Genomic DNA, 16,184 nt, shown 5'->3' on the forward strand with positions numbered 1-16,184 from the left:
CGCGAAGAACTGGGGAGAGAGACCGAGTGCACAAAAACCGGATGAGAAAACAGAGACGAAAGAAAAAGAGAAGAAAAGGATGGAGAATGAGAAGGAGATGGAGAGTGAGAGATGAGCGAAAAACAGAGAAAAACAGAGGATGAAGGAAATGCTGAAGAGAGAGAAGAGATGGAGATCGGAAGCAAAAAATAGAGATTGAGGGAGAGAGGAGACGGATATTAGAGGGAGATTTTTTTTTTTGGAGAAACAAAGACAGAGAAAACTGGAAGAGAAGACAGAAACCAGACGAAGAAAAAATGGAAGAAAAAACAGAGCATGAACGAGAGAGAAAGAATAACAGAAACCGAGAGTAGAGATCACAACAGAAAAGAAAAGAAGAAGAGACCGAGAAGAAGAGAAGAGAACAAACGAGGAGATCACGAAATGGCTTCTTCGTCAATGGCATTAACGCTGTCTCCTTCGGTAACCCGTGGAGACATGAGTGCTTGAGGTTCTTGAACTTCCTTCACATTCCTTACTGGTTCTTCCAGACACAGGCTTGTTGTTAGGGCAGGCAAAGCTACTCTTTGTATGACCAAGAGGAACAGATCACGAAAATCACTGGCACGGACTCACGGTTTTCACAGATGGATGAGGACCACAAGCGCTTAAGTTTATTCTATTTTATTAACTGCACTAATGGTTGTCCACATTCTTCCTGATCTGTTGAGTGCGAAAACTCGTGAGCTGATTCTCAAGAACAAGGTTGAGGAGCTCGACAGGGAGATGGGACTTACCTTACACAAAAAGAATCTGGAAGGCATGTTAGAATGTTGACACATGAGATTAGGAGCACTCTTGACCAGTATACCATTTTGAAGACTGCACTTGTTGAATTGGGAAGGACTCTGAGCTTGAAAGGATGTGTGTTGCGAATGCCATCAAAAAGTGGTATTATAAGATATCCAACATGTATAAGTTACATTTAGTTTTGCATGGTTGATTCTCGAATTACCTTTTAAACTTTTTAATTACCATGATTTAGAATAATGCAACGTGAGGTGACATGCTGTACATTAATCTTTGTTCATTTGTAGTAGTTTATTCATACATACCGATAATCGTGGCTAATAACATACATATACATCATGGTGCTTTATATTCCCATGTGCTGCCATGATTTTCTTATAAAAAGAAAAAGAAAGAGAGAGAGAGAGAGATATATATATATATATACACGTGTGTGTATATATAATTATAGTTTATTTGTAGTGTGAGATTTTAAGAGTCTCCGCAAACATTTAAATTTAAAATGATCTCATACCGTGTAAATCAATAAGATTTCACAGATATGAGAATCAATCTCATAATAAATATTTAAGTCTCATGTGAGATTTTAAGAATTTTCGTAGAAACTTAAATTAATCACGTTATTAGATAGGACAATAAATCCTCGCAGATATCGTGATCCACAATTTATATGGTAAATAAATAAATGAATTTTGTAAATAAAATAATAAATGTTTTTGTGATTTTAATTAATTAAATTAATAAATTTAAATTATAATGATGTTGTCTAATTAGATCCTTTGGTCATATGAGATTTTTTTTGAATATTTGTAGACATTTAGGATAATCGTACTACCTTGAGAGTCAATAAGGCTTCGCAGGTATAATGATTAAGATTTCTATATTTAAATTTGAATTATACAATCATGTATTAAAATATATTTAAAATATATAATATTTAATCATTTATGGTGTGAGGATTTTGAATCTCCACAGATATTTAGGATAATCATATTACCGTAAAAGTTAATAAAGCTTTACTGGCATGATGATTAAAATTCTTTAAAAATATATGCATGCTTGAATAAATTATGACTAACATATAAATAAATTTAATTCTTTTATTGTGAGAGATTTTGAAATCTTCATAAATATTTAGAATGATTACATTATCGTATGAGTCAATAAGGCTCTACTGGAACTACGATTAAATTCCCAATCATAAAATATAAAAAAATAATTTTAAATCCTTTTCTTTTCCAAAAATTCAAAAATTGAGAAAATAATTGAAATTAAATCACTTTTTGCAATTTAAAACACACATATCAAAATTTCAGAAATTTGTTTTATTTGCAAAATGGTGAGCTATTTCTAATTAATTTCTCTTCAAAAAAAATATATTTTCACCCACAAACAATTACTAAGTCCGAATTACGTGGACTTTGATCCCCATCACAGGGTACGTAGGCCTCAGAGTCAAATTCTGAGTCAAATCCTCCCCGTAAATAAATAAATATTTTTCACTTAATTTTTATCATTTTTATATCAAACACATGAATATAAAAGGAATAATTAGAATAATTTTAAAACCATATTAATATAGCACAACAAACTTCGGGTAACCGTTCTGATGAACGGATGTCATGAGGTGTCTAATACCTTCCCCACACTCAACCAACTCCTGAACCTGTTCTCTATTTTCACAGACCATCCTTATCCACATTTAAATGATTTTCCGAGATTTTCCTCAAAATCTTGGTGGCGACTCCCATTTCTCCGGTCTTCCTTCCGAAGGCCGAAACCTCCACTCTCGCGCCGTTCGCGTCGCATTTTCGAGTGTGACAGGAAAATAAGCACAAATTAACTTGACTAACCCTTACATTTGGGATGAGAAGAAACTTTTTTTTTTTCACTAATGTAATCTTCAGGGGCATCAAAACTAGATATAGCTAAATTGGCCACATTTATTTTTTTGGTGAAGAATGCTTAAGAAAGTTGTTAGTGCGTGCACCCGCGCGAAGCTTGCTTACATTTATTTTATTTTATAATTTTCATGGGCAGGCCCAAACTGCATGTGTTTGGATCACATTCATCAAACGTTTAAATATCCAAACCCACCCAAACAAATTAAGCAGACCCAAGCCTATTGTACATGAAACGTGAGAGGTTCTTGACAATTTTTTTGACAATCTGTAGAAATGCAGTCATGCACCGGCAATATATTGATTTCAACTCAAGTAGCAAGGAAGCAAAATAAAAAATGCTGACCGAACCAAGCATCGGATCTCTGATTTCTGACAAACAGCTCTATGATGTGAGTAAAACATCCTTCACCCTCATCCTCAGCTTTGTACAAAGCATTTTGTAACGCATATATCATCGTAGCAGAAATGTTAAAAATACTGGCGGCCACACAATGTCACGCTGATGTTGAGACCCTTACGGAAAAAATAGGAGCACATCGAAACAAAAATGTATCAGCTACAAGTTGTAATCATCAAGCCCCAAATCCCTCAGTGCATCGGTGGCCGCATCCTTACAGCTGTCATGGTTTTGCTTGGCCTTGCGTATGCATTTCTCAACTCCATTATTAAGCAGAATAGTTCTGTCAAACAGAAAGCGCAAGTTGATGGGCAATCTCAAGAGCTAAAGCTACGGCTTATTCAAAGTTATAGAGGAAAAGATTTTGGAAAGCAACAGAAGGAAGAGAAGAGAGAGAGATGAAAATCTAGCCTGTTCTCTGGGTTTCTCGCTACAAGATTTCTGATCATAAAACAGGAATTTCTCTGCAATTGCTGTGCTGCAGAAAACTTCTGCATAGCTTGAATGGCAAGGTCACCAGCTCCAGCTTCAACGGCACGGGCGGCATTGTCTGGCGATCTCAATGAAAGCACAGTGATAACAGACATAATCTGTGCCACAAATAAAACCAACCATGTCAAAACTGGCACGTGATGCTTGTAGACAACTGAACCAAAGAAAAGGAGGAACAGCAAGGTAAACCATAATGGAATAAAGATGAAAACCATAATGCTTGTAGTCAGGTACTGCAGGGAAACAAGAAATTGTTTAGACTGATGTCCAGAACTATATCGGACAGTCTCACTTTACAGGTACTGCAGTTTCTCACCTCTAGCAAGACAGAAGGGTCTTCGGCAAACCTTGCTGAAAGTTTTATTAGCCTATCCATACCTCCCTTTTCAACAATTGCACTCTTGTTTTTATCACTTCCTGCCAACTGATCGATAAAAGTAAATAAATAAAGAAATACGTCAAATTATTCAAAGCGGTAAAATGAGCATGTTTTGAGTTATTCTGTGTTTACCCACAATACCCAAACATCAAAAGATGAAAAATATGAATTGATACAGTATAAGATGAAAATAAGAATAGAAGCCAAAATATTGCTGCAGGCTAAGCTGTCCAAGTTATGATAGAGGGAAATATACAGAACATTCCACTTCTTAGATCAGCTTTTGTGGAGCCTTGGAATTTCAGAAGCTTTTATGTTTGTCAATAAATAAGCGTGATGCCAGACATTTTATCATATATGAAAAACTAATAAGCTCAGGTTAATTTACAACTTGAGTATAAGTGCACGCTCGGCTGTTGATCAACGATCAAGGTGAGTTGTAAAACCTGAAAGATCTATATATTTCCGGGAAAAAAAAAAACAATAACCATAGAATTGTAAAAAGAGACAGCTCTAAACCTTAAAAAGAACCATTAAGGCTGCAGAAATTCCTATTATTTTTGCCTGCTAGACAAAGTGAAAGAATTAACATTCAACCTATTCAACAAAAAGAAAAAAGCTTTTGATCTATACCTACCTTTGAAAGCAAGGAGCAGCAAACTCTGGCCACTGCTTTGTTGCCATGCTCGCCACTATCATCTATACATCTGAGTAGGGCATCAATACCTCCCTTTTCAGCAATAGCCTTGCATATTTCATCCTGCAACATAAAACCACAAACACTCAACAAAAACAACACGCTTGACATATGACAGGATTTTGCTCACTCACATTTACAGCTACGGCTTTTAAAGCAACGCTTGCTGATACAAGGCCAGGAGAGGTAAGTCCTGCATGTAGTGAGTTGACAAGGGCTTCTGCAATCCCAATCTTGGCAAATCTTCGTGCATACCCATATACCTGCATTGTGAATGTATTAGTTACCTCAAGTCACGGTGTACATATTATTGAGAAGATTATAAGTCACTGATCTTTGAATGACTTGAATTGAAGAAAAATCCCAGTTGCTACCCACCAAGTCAGGTTTGTGTTTTATTTTTCATCCTCCTATGTGTGTAAAAGGCTGTGTTCTTTTCTAGAAGATATACAAATATATGCTTTTTGAATAAAGCCTTAACTTACTTGAGAAGCTATTACTCGATTATCATCGGCAGTTAGAAGTACACGAATAGCTTCATATAAGCTCTGGATGATGACATTCTTATGCATAGACATAATTTCCATAATTAGCTCATCAACTTTTAAGATCATGAAAGACTCCTTGAGAATTTCATTACCCGTTGCAGCTGAAGCCACTACACCAAAACCACTATTTAAGATGTCAATGTTCTGCGCGTTATCATTTAGGATACCAATTACAATTCTTGGTCCATTGCTGGTCTGAAATATGCCTGTGCTTTGAACATCTGCAGCAACAAGGATTATAAAACTACCTTGTCAAAAGCATGATGAAGCGCAGAAAAAGCCTGAAATATGAACTAAAATACAGTTGATATTCTGATGTGATGTTGTTGATTACACAATACAAGCAGCAGCAACCATGAAAAGCCTTGCTCAGACAAGGGATAATATTTATGACATGCCAGATAAGGCTGCCATCAAAAAGAAGAATGTCAGTACCTGGCAAGGAATTGGGATTGAGATCTTACAAAGAGTAAGGTAGGCCAGAAGGGCCAGGTGCTCTGACACATGTATGACCAGAACTCTCGGTTAGTTATCTGCTAAGGGACGAAAATCTGCTGGCCACTTGAATGAGATCATTCTCTCTCCCTTGCTATTTTTTTTCCTTCTCTCTCTCTCTCTGTGTACATAAATGGGGTTTTTCTCCTCTCTCTTTCCTGTCCTTTATACTCCCTTCCCATTTTCCTTCATGTTTCCCATAACCTCATACATCTAGCTAAGTATCTTAAATTACAACTCGTAGATTACTACAAAGTATGCCATATCTATAGTTATCCTTAAAACTCACATGTCTTGCCACTTATTATAGATAAAACTCCAATAATCGGTAATAAAAAATGAAGGAAGTGGTTAATTATTGCATTAATTAATTGATACATTCTTAGACTTTACGCTCTTCATACATGAATAACAAAACATGTGCAAAAGGAACGACGCTCAATGGAAGCATGTTGATTTTACCCAATAAGAAAGCAAGTGAAACAAAGGCACAAGAGTTTTAAAATCAGCTGAAACAATGCAATCTACATCACACAAGAAGCAACTAAACAACCTTGTTCGATCAGATGAATCCGAGAGGTATGTCAGATTTAAGCGCAAATATCTGACCGTGGAGCGATAATTAATTCATGCATTCCTAGACTTTGCACTCTTCATGAAAAACAAAATAACGTCCAAAAGGAACGAAACTCACTGGAAGCATGTTGACTTTCCCCAACAAAGAAAACAAGTATAACAAAGGCACGTGACATGAGTTTCAAAATCAGCTCAAACAACAGAATCTACCACACGCAAGACGCAACTAAGCAACCTTATACCATCAGATGAATCCGAGAGGTATGTCAGATTTCAGCCCAAATATCTCACCGTGGAGCAATGATGCCAAAGTCTTTAAAGCTGAAACCAGAGCGTGCTCACATCCCTTCGGTATTTTGGAACATGCAGAACAAACCAATTCCACACCGGCATTTTTTGTAGCAATAGCTGCATTCCCAGATCCTTCGACATTACAGACCTCGGAAAGCTTATCAAACAGTTCTACCATCTCATCAAAATCCCTATCGCCGATCTGATCCCCCAATCTAGATTCCAGTTTCTTTAACCTGTCCAAACATTGTATGACGGGGTTATCTTTCACCTCACTCTCTCCTGGAACGCACGTGATGATGCCTGGAAATTAAGAGATGACATGGTTTATTAAATATTGGAGTTAACTTCTCGTGGCTTAGCGTAGTTACAGAAACGTAATTCCAAGCTAGCAACTAAGAAACTGTTAAAGTAGCAAACTCAAGAAATTAAAAAGGAAAGAGACATTGAAGCAAACTCAAGCAAACTCAATGATTTCCTAGAAATTCTCATTTCTTCGGTAACGAAATAGATGTAAGAAATATTAAAATCCGGGGATGCAGCAAGGTTCAGACCAGATAAATCAACGCCTTGGAGAGTAAGAGTTTCAATGGCGTCCTGGAGAGCCTCGGTGGGGTCCATTCCAAGATCGTCCATGTTCTCCTTCACCAATTCATCGAATGCTTCCTGCGATATCGTCCGAATCGTCGATTTGGGTGGAGCCATTCCTCTGTTTCTATCTGTTGCAAGGAGAGCGGTGAGAGCTGAGTTGGGACTTGAGAGTCGAGACTTGAGAGAGCGAACTCTCACTGGTTCCAATTTCAATTTCAATCAAACCAACAGCGTTGTATGGCAGGGAACGACACTAAAAATCGGCGTATGATCGTTTGGGCTTTTTTTTTTTTTTCAATGACGTTTGTCATAATTCAGCATGACGCATCACCATGGAAACCCTTTTTTTTTTTGTCTGTTGGGCTATTTTTCGTTGCCAAATCTTTAGGCCAGACAATTTTGTGGAGAAGTGTTCCTTGCTATTTTTTTTCCAAAAACCAAAAAAAAAAAGGCTTCTGTATTTTGACTGCTTTTTATTAATCTTTGCTAAAGAGAATATTTTGAGGTAATCATCTCAAAACATTTCTTTAAAACCACTACACGTATTAGTTAATTGAGGATTAATTATGTCACGAAGTCGTCATCACTCATATATATGTAATGCATATAGAAAACTTTCGTATCATTTTGTAGACCTAATTAATAAATTTGACCAAGCTAATTGTTAAACCAATCGTTTCAGTTAAATCTGCGATATTATGACCAGTGCTCTCCAATAATGATATGCGTTGAATGTGTTTTCAAATTTCTTTAACACAACACAACTCCATTGAAGTTTGAACAGAAAGATGAAAATAAAGAATTATGTTTTCAACGTGACCGACTCATTTTGCATTATCTTTCGTTAATTCCCAGTTGCTGAATCTACTTCATTGCAAATACAAATGAAACAATTCTCTTGAAACTATTTAGCATTTGATTAGACAATGTAACTTTCAATCAAATTAAACCTAATTGAAAATAGTTCTTTTAAATATGTTTTTTGCATTTACAATCACTCAAAGACTTCGCAATTAAAGAAACCATAGTCTTTCCACATGCTTGTTACTATGCTAACACACACACACACATATTTATAGATATCATCCACATTTGGTGAAGAGCCAAACAATATGAATGGATTTTATTATTATTATTATTTTTTTTAAGGAAAAGAGAAACGCTGAAAGAGAAAGGTTAAAGTATGTAGCTGCAACTTCTTGATTATTGAATTAGTGTGTATACTGTACAGTATATAGCAATAATGCACTCCTAGTGGAAGGCTCAAGGATGTGAGAAAAACAATTCTAGGTGAAGCATTTACCCATTCGACGTGTAGTCTTGGATCAACAAGTCTTACCAACCCATATTAGACAAATCGAGAAAGGTAAATTAGGCCATTCTGCACCACAGGACTCCATGAATATCATGCTCCACACTTCCCCTCTCTTCTCTATATAAGAACACTTGTAACCTTCTATCTCAACATCACCATAACCAAACCATACTGATCCTTTGATCGAGTTCAGTAATTAGCATCAATGACGATTATGGCTGCTGCGAAGCTTGCAGCGTTAGTCCTAATAATCACTGCTTCGTCCACATTCGGAGTGAGCATGGGCAACAAGGACTGGTTCTGGAACTGGGGCAGTAATTTCAACTGCACTGATTGGTGGAACTTCCATCATCTGAACAAGACACAACCTCAAGCTAACACCTTGGTTGTGGGTGGCTCTCAGTATTGGCACTTCGGTTTTAACTACACTGACTGGGCCATCAAGAACGGCCCTTTCTACCTCAACGATACCCTTCGTGAGTGATATAGCCTTTCCATCACGGCCATTTTTTAGAATATTCATTGTCATATTCATCAATTTAACTCCGTGCGTGTGTGTTTGGTGTAGTGTTCAAGTACGATGCTCCAAACGCGACGACATTCCCGCACAGCGTGTTCATGTTTTCAAACTTGAGGAGCTTCTTGAACTGTGACCTCAAGAGAGCGAAGATGGTGGCGAATCCCGCACAGGGTGGAGGGGAAGGCTTCAGGTTCGTCATCAAGAAGTGGAAGCCTCACTACTTCGCATGCGGCGAGAGAAATGGCTTTCATTGCAGGGATGGTCTCATGAAGTTCGCCGTCTTCCCCATGATTCGCCCTTTCTCACCCTGGCCTTGACACTTTCCGAGTCCCATCACAATACATAGACATGATGTGTTTATTTTTCTCGAAGCAAATAAAGCAAAGTTTCATTTCGGTTGATTTTAGTTTTCCTCAAAATAAGGTCAAGCAACTGATGAATTACATTACACTGTTCAAGGGACATGGTTAAAAGTGGTTTGTCAGTGGTTAACTGACTGTTGTACTGATAAGTGACAGACACACACACACACACACGAAAGCTTTGTTGAGTGCTTTGGATTGGTGAGATGTTTATACCGTTAGCTTTATTTAGTGAGGCCAAAGATCACATTAAAGCGGATGTTTATTTGGTGACGAAGTTCATCATTTACACATTCTGTTGTTTCTCTGGCTAAAGACTCAGTTTAAATACTAATATGTGTGGGAAAGTGTGGTGTCATTTTAAAAAATATATTCAACGCAAAATTCAACATAATTTTTTTTCCATATATGGGTTGATATATTAGGATAGATGTGGTAAATCTGTAATTCTCCCCTTCTAAGCTGTTCATGCCCGTTTTGGGCATACAGAACTCCACTCAATTTTTTGTGTGTGTCAATAATGAATATTTCATTCAAACTTGAAGGAGCAATAGCATCTGAAAATAAGAATAACAAGAAAACTAGGACAGCAAAAGAAAATAAAAGACAACAAAACAACAACTAAAACTCAAGTGATCACAACTTAGCCAATTCTTAATCTCAAATAATCTATTCTTTGAGGTAAGTTTGAAGCAATAAAAGCCTCTATAACATCCACTGCTAGAATATGAGACAAAGGAAGTGGTGGTATCTCTACCCACCCTATCGGATACACATCCTTATCAACACTAGTCGCTAGGTGATTAGTTGCCTTATTACCTTCACATTGAGTAAAAGAAATAAAAAAACCCAATATTAGAAGTCATAAAGTCCAGACTATTAAAAACCAAACTTCTGCAAAGCCATTCACATAGCTTAAGCTTATGATTATTCAAGCAATTCACTAAGGTCTAACAATCATTTTCAAACACTACTTTATCATGCCCCAAATCAACAGCTAGCATCATAGCTTTTTTTAAGGCTAGAACTTCAGTCACAATTTATGACTCATAAATGTCGAGATAGATTTTACTTTCTCCACAAAGGCCCATCTATGCCTACCATGCCCAACCCTACAAAGTATTCCAATGGCAGCAAGATTATTAGTAAGATTAAAAGCCCCATCACAGTTAATCTTTAGGTACCCGATACTGGGAAAACACCAATGACTAATTTAAGCATCACATACAACATTGTCATTTAATTGTTTATTACCATAGACAACCCAAAACTCTAATTCTCTAGCCTTTAATACAACTGCTAAAAGATCAATTTTCTCGTGACTAAACACAAATTCATTTCTAGCCTTCTATATAAGCCATAATATCTAGCTCAAATGTGCAATATTAAAGTCAGAGAAAGGGTTTTTTGAGTCAACAATTTATGGCCACTAATTTTTAAAACTAGTGATTTTTCAAGGATCAACAATAAAGGAGAGATCACTTCTAAACTAAACATATCTTGTCTATGAACATAAGAAAAGCATATGTTCTATTGTTTCCAATGCAGAATTGCATATTGGGCAAAGGTTCATAGATCCCCTTTTTCTCTTGGTAAGTGCTTCACATGTAGCTACAGCATTTAAGAGAAGTCTCTAAAGGAAATGGTTGATTCAAGGTGTAGTGTTTATTTTCCAAAGTTGCTACCAAAAGTTAGAAGGAGCAACAATAGAGGTACTAGTTGAAGGTTGCCCATGAGTTCTTTTATGATGAGCGATAGAATACCCTTCTTTCACTATGTAGAGCCCATTTCGTGCAAGTAACTAGATGCGACAATCCTCTTGATCACAATTGGATAGAGGAATTAACTTAATAGCATTGATGAATTATTCATGAACTAGACCTGTAAGTTGTGATAGATCCCATTAGCAATTGAAAATTAGATTTTTAACAAGCCTATTTTCTTCCATTGCTAGATCCTCACATATCAAAATCATATGATTTTTAATAGTGGGGATCCATTTATCTTTCCATATTCTAATAAACTTAACATTCCCTATTTGCCAGTACAAGCCTTTTTTTTTTAGAAATACCTACCATCTAGTAGACTAGTCCAACACCACGACGCCTTATACCCTTTGCTAGCTGAGAGGAAATCAAATTTAGGGAAATACGTTCCCTTAATAACACATGCCCAAAGAGCATAGTGTTTTGTAAAAGTCGCCACGCCATTTTAGCTAAAGAGTGTATCATTAAATAGAAGAAAGTCTTTAAATCCCATATCTCTTTCTTTTTGCTCCTTGATGAGTTTTTCCTAAGCCACCCAATGTGTTTTGTTTGCTCCATGAGCCCTATCCCAACAGAAATTAGAAATAAGACTATTTAACTCCTTAGATGACTTGATAGGGAATTTAAAGCAATTCATAAAGTAGATTGGGATAGCATTGATTGCAGCTTTGATCAACACCTCTTACCTAGCATAAGAAAGATGCTTATGACCATATCTACTTATTTTTCTACAAACTTTTTCTTTCACTTAGGCCAATGCTTGATGCTTGGTTTTCCCCCAAATACTTGGATACCCAAATATTTACTCGAATCTTGGGAATCAGAGATATTCAGCAACTCACACATCTTCATTTTCACATCAATAGGTGTATTATGAGAACAATAGATGCCTGATTTCTTTAAATTCATAGTCTGACCTCACTCTAAGTTTTTTGGTAGAAATTACGTGAGAAAGAATTCGGACCCGGTGCTTTGGCTCCCTCAAGGTTAAAAACAACAACACGAACTTCTTCTTTTTTCACAGGCTGAAGAAGTAACATATTAGAATAATCATCCACCTTAGTGTCAATAACCTCAAGCGCTGTATTAAAGGTTTTAGAATCTGAAGTAGTAAACAACTTTGTGAAAAAATCAATTATATTGGTAGTAAGGGCAGCTTTATCATCTAACCATCTCCCTTGATCATCTTTGAGTTTTAAGATGGAGTTTCGGTGTCTTATGAGAATAGTTGACATATGAAAGAATTTAGAATTTCAATCCCCAACATGTAACCAAGAAACTTGAGAATGTTGTCATTAATACCATTCTTCCTTGTCAAGCGCCTATTCAATCATGCTATTAATATGACTCACTTTGAAAATTTTTTCCTCCATTATAACTCTTTGCCAATAGTTTGAAAGTTGTTTGAGATCAGCCAAAAGCTTTTATTATTTGAAAAAACTTGTCTACTCCATTTAATAAGATTAGCTCTACACTAATTTAGCTTTGAACAAAGCTGATTAGAGGGTCAATAGTATTTATATGATAGGTAAACTGACTATGATGAACAATATTCAAAAAATCAAGATGTAGGGACCATTTATGTTCATATTTGAAAGACTTCTTAACCTTGATAGCTTTATAGCATAAATCAATCAATAATAAATGATGGTTAGAGCCAGAGGGTTCAACATGAAAAACCTAAACATTAGGAAAGTCATTATAAAGATTGAAATTTCCCAAGGCATGATCAATCCTCTCAAATATAGTGGCATCACTCATTCTCTTATTATACCAAGTAAATCTTAAGTATTGAAAACCCAACTCCATCAAATTACTATCAACAATAAATTTTTGAAAATTATAAATCTTCTTCCATGCTCTCGATTGCCCCCTTGTTTCTCCTATTGGGATGTAATATCATTAAAATCTCCCAAGCAAAGCCAAGAGCCATCAATCCTACCTCATATCCTCCTTATTTCATCATAAACCTGTAACCTATCATGCTCATTGGGAGGGCCATAAACAAAAGTAATATAGTTTGGAGTCTCCATACTGGTTGAGAAGAGACGAGTATGGATAATATTTTTTAAATAAAAATAAAATATTTACAACCACCTCTCTTTACCACCTTATTGCGAGGCCTCCACTTCTTCCTTTAGGCACAATAATCCATTCTTTTTCATACCCACATCTTCTTTTATTTTTTAAACTTTACACAATCTTTGCTTCGTTTGCATAAGAAAAATAATTTAAGATTTTTGATTTATACATTTTGAGATTCTTAATTGCCAAGGAACCTCGAGACTCTAGCAGTTCCATACTAAGAGTTTTATGACACACCGATGGCCATATTATCACAAAATAACTTGAAAGTTTTGGATACAAATAGATTAGATTGAGAGAGAGATATACATCAAATCAAAGTTATTTTCAAACTTTATCCGTTAAAAAATATAAAACATTTTTAATTAAATTTACTTTTTAATAAAGTAGTTACCCACTTTCAGACTAATTTTATCTTTTTATATTTATCCTTATTAAATATCGTATAATAAATATAAAGTCATTCATCAAAAAAGATACTTTAAAAAAATACAATGATTACACTTCAAAAGATTAAAAATACTTTCTATTTTTCGACATCCAATTCTTTATAAAATATTTTATATTTTTAAACAGAGAAAATATTTTTTAATCAATCTTAATAAATGCCTTAGCCATATTGAAAAATTCTTCAAGGTGCCTTGAAATAAAAGATGGCTTACAATCAACTCTAATGCTGATGGAAAAAACGTCCAAGGTACATTAGGTTAGATAGGAAACGTGGAATCTGGGTTGGATGAGAATGAGTGTCTTTGGGGGAGATAGCTGGGCAAGAGAAGCGCAATACAGGAAAAGGAGGGTTGACGATCTGCTTGTAGAGGGGATTCATGGCTCTTCCTTCAAGAAGCTCGCTAACGGCAAATACGCCTGCCTCGTCTGCCCCGACAATCCCATCCTCGATACCCCTGTCATGCTCTCCGTACGTGTTCCCCTATTTTTTTTTTCGCGCTATTTTCTTTCAATTCATGTCGAAATGGAATTTTGACTCCTGGCTGTGATTCAAAGTAATAAGCTCTGGCATCGTTGCTAATGTCTAATTTCCTAATTTCCTCCTTTGTGTTTTAGTACCTTCTGAATGTGAGCAATCTTGCCTTTCATTATTTCTTATTTGATGAAATAAGCTCAATATGAAATTAGTACTTGTCACTCAGTTCTCTGAGAGTTGCATGGATGATCAGGATTAATTGCTTTTATGGAAATTTTGTATGTTGAATGAGATGGAGGACATTCTTGTTCCTCTTTCTGAAGAGTTTTTATTTGAGCGATCTCCATGGTATAGGTGGCTGCTTGTTTTTGTGAACAACTTCCTCCCATCTTTAGCGATGACGAAGGGTATGGGATTTGTGCTGGTCTTTCATGTGTGTGTGTGTGTGTGTGTGTGTTGTTTCTTGTTACGTTGGATGAGTACTTCCAATGTAGGTCCCAGTCCAATTTCCTGGCCCCAATACCAAAAGCTTCTCTGCTTTGCCCCTCACACATTTTAGCATATATTTTGTAATCAAGGGTGTGTCTGGCATGTGGATTTTAAATTTACCTCAGAAATAAATACCCTGGCAATTGGTGAAAATGGCTTGATATGGGTGGCGAAATGTAATTAACAAAATAAGTGTATTAAGTTAAGCATCCCTATCATTGACTTTGTGGGCTACGGGTGGCATTCATCTCTCATGTGTAGTCCGCAAGCATGCTCACGTATTTTCATGATTATTTTGTCACAAGAACGGATTCCTTTCTTCTTTAGAGATGGCGAAGGATGTCAAGTTTGAAGCTTTCTTATATGCTTGTTGATATTTGAAAGAGGTGGTCTCCGATTGTTGAAACCTTTTTTTAGATACACAACAAGGGATCACGTCACCTTGCGGCAACATCAAGACTGAAAGAAAGGGATTTGATTAAACAGAATGAAATAAATAAGAGAATTGCATTGTCGGCCTCATCTGCTGACAGTGCCAAATCCAGTGGCAATCAAAAGCTAAGGTTAGCTAGCAGTGGCAAGCCTTTGATTGAACAGACAAAGAAGGCTGTTTCTGAAATACTGTCTGACAAATCTCAGCAACAAATGGAAAATAGAAGTAAAAAGGGGCAATCAATCACAGGTCACATGGCAAGTGCATCATGTGTATCAACTGAAAGTTTCTCCTCTCCTGCAAGAGTGGACGATAACAAGGTGGTCTTGCAGCATAATTTGGATTTTCAGGAGCGCAGAGAGAGAGAACTCAAATTTACTGCTGCAGGTTGGAAGCGTGACGGTCATGGAAAATGGTATCAAGATGAAAATGTGAGTTCCTTCCACCCCCACCCCACCTTTCTAAATCATAAATTCATTGTCTATTTTGAATCTGGAATTGAATCGCAGGCTGAGATTCTAAATATCAGCATTTGCTTGTTTGATTTCATTCAACGCCTGAAAGACTTTTTTGAAGCGCCCTGTTTTCATGAGTCTAACTTTACCCTCTACCACTGAGTGATCGGTTAACTTATTCATTTGATGATGTAAAATATAGCCATTTATGCCTGTTTTTCTACTAGCAGGTTGAGTTTGACTCTGATGAAGAAGATCCAAATGTTTGTCTTGGCTGAAAATTTTTGCATTAATCAGCAGAGATGGTGGCGGACTATAGCAGTCACGCAATTTTTTTTTTTTTTTAAATAAACAAGAGTCGTCTGTTTGATGATGCACTCCTTCCATTTGCTACAGAAGAAATCAAATTGTAACATCACTGGTCTCTGTGGAAGCCATATTTGTGAGCGCGCGCGCGCACACACACATATATATATATATATATGTATGTATATGTATATGTATGTATATTGTATTATTACCGATAGGATAGGTTTCATCAAGGTTTTTCCTCCAATGCTTTGAATTGATAGCTAGACTGCTAGAGCGATTATTTATGACCAGTCAAGGCTTCCCATTTGGTTTTATAATGAAGAGAAAGTGCCAGCTATTTTCTTTTGGCGTGGAAATAGCCAA

The 16,184-nt window shown here is 36.3% G+C and overlaps 3 protein-coding genes across 6 annotated transcripts; 2 read left to right on the forward strand and 1 right to left on the reverse strand.

Annotated features, from left to right (window-relative positions):
- Nucleotides 1-3,022: 3,022 nt before the first annotated feature.
- LOC129285256 (uncharacterized) lies at nt 3,023-7,378 on the reverse strand. Its single transcript, XM_054920843.1, has 8 exons — nt 7,123-7,378; nt 6,569-6,871; nt 5,144-5,427; nt 4,793-4,921; nt 4,599-4,721; nt 3,899-4,006; nt 3,502-3,680; nt 3,023-3,373 (listed from the first exon to the last, which is right to left on the reverse strand). Exons 1-8 carry the CDS (start codon nt 7,271-7,273, stop codon nt 3,250-3,252), a joined length of 1,401 nt encoding a protein of 466 aa, XP_054776818.1. The 5' UTR covers nt 7,274-7,378; the 3' UTR covers nt 3,023-3,249.
- Nucleotides 7,379-8,616: 1,238 nt separating this feature from the next.
- LOC129287195 (uncharacterized) lies at nt 8,617-9,703 on the forward strand. Its single transcript, XM_054923383.1, has 2 exons — nt 8,617-8,950; nt 9,043-9,703. The coding sequence occupies exons 1-2, from the start codon at nt 8,680-8,682 to the stop codon at nt 9,309-9,311; spliced, it is 540 nt and encodes a 179-aa protein (XP_054779358.1). The 5' UTR covers nt 8,617-8,679; the 3' UTR covers nt 9,312-9,703.
- Nucleotides 9,704-13,874: 4,171 nt separating this feature from the next.
- On the forward strand, nt 13,875-16,137 carry LOC129285985 (uncharacterized). Of its 4 annotated transcripts, none has more exons than XM_054922012.1 (3): nt 13,875-14,126; nt 15,039-15,485; nt 15,737-16,137. In XM_054922012.1, the coding sequence occupies exons 1-3, from the start codon at nt 13,944-13,946 to the stop codon at nt 15,785-15,787; spliced, it is 681 nt and encodes a 226-aa protein (XP_054777987.1). In that variant the 5' UTR covers nt 13,875-13,943; the 3' UTR covers nt 15,788-16,137. The 4 variants fall into 4 exon arrangements, 2 of the variants coding, with proteins under 2 accessions (XP_054777987.1, XP_054777988.1); XR_008587448.1 differs by having other exon boundaries at nt 13,877-14,126; nt 14,949-15,485; nt 15,740-16,137; XR_008587447.1 differs by having other exon boundaries at nt 13,878-14,126; nt 14,927-15,485; nt 15,740-16,137.
- Nucleotides 16,138-16,184: the final 47 nt, after the last annotated feature.

The sequence above is a fragment of the Prosopis cineraria genome, unplaced genomic scaffold (genome assembly GCF_029017545.1).
Source record: "Prosopis cineraria cultivar Desert tree isolate PC_DT_omini unplaced genomic scaffold, ASM2901754v1 PC11, whole genome shotgun sequence".
Lineage (NCBI taxonomy): Eukaryota > Viridiplantae > Streptophyta > Magnoliopsida > Fabales > Fabaceae > Prosopis > Prosopis cineraria.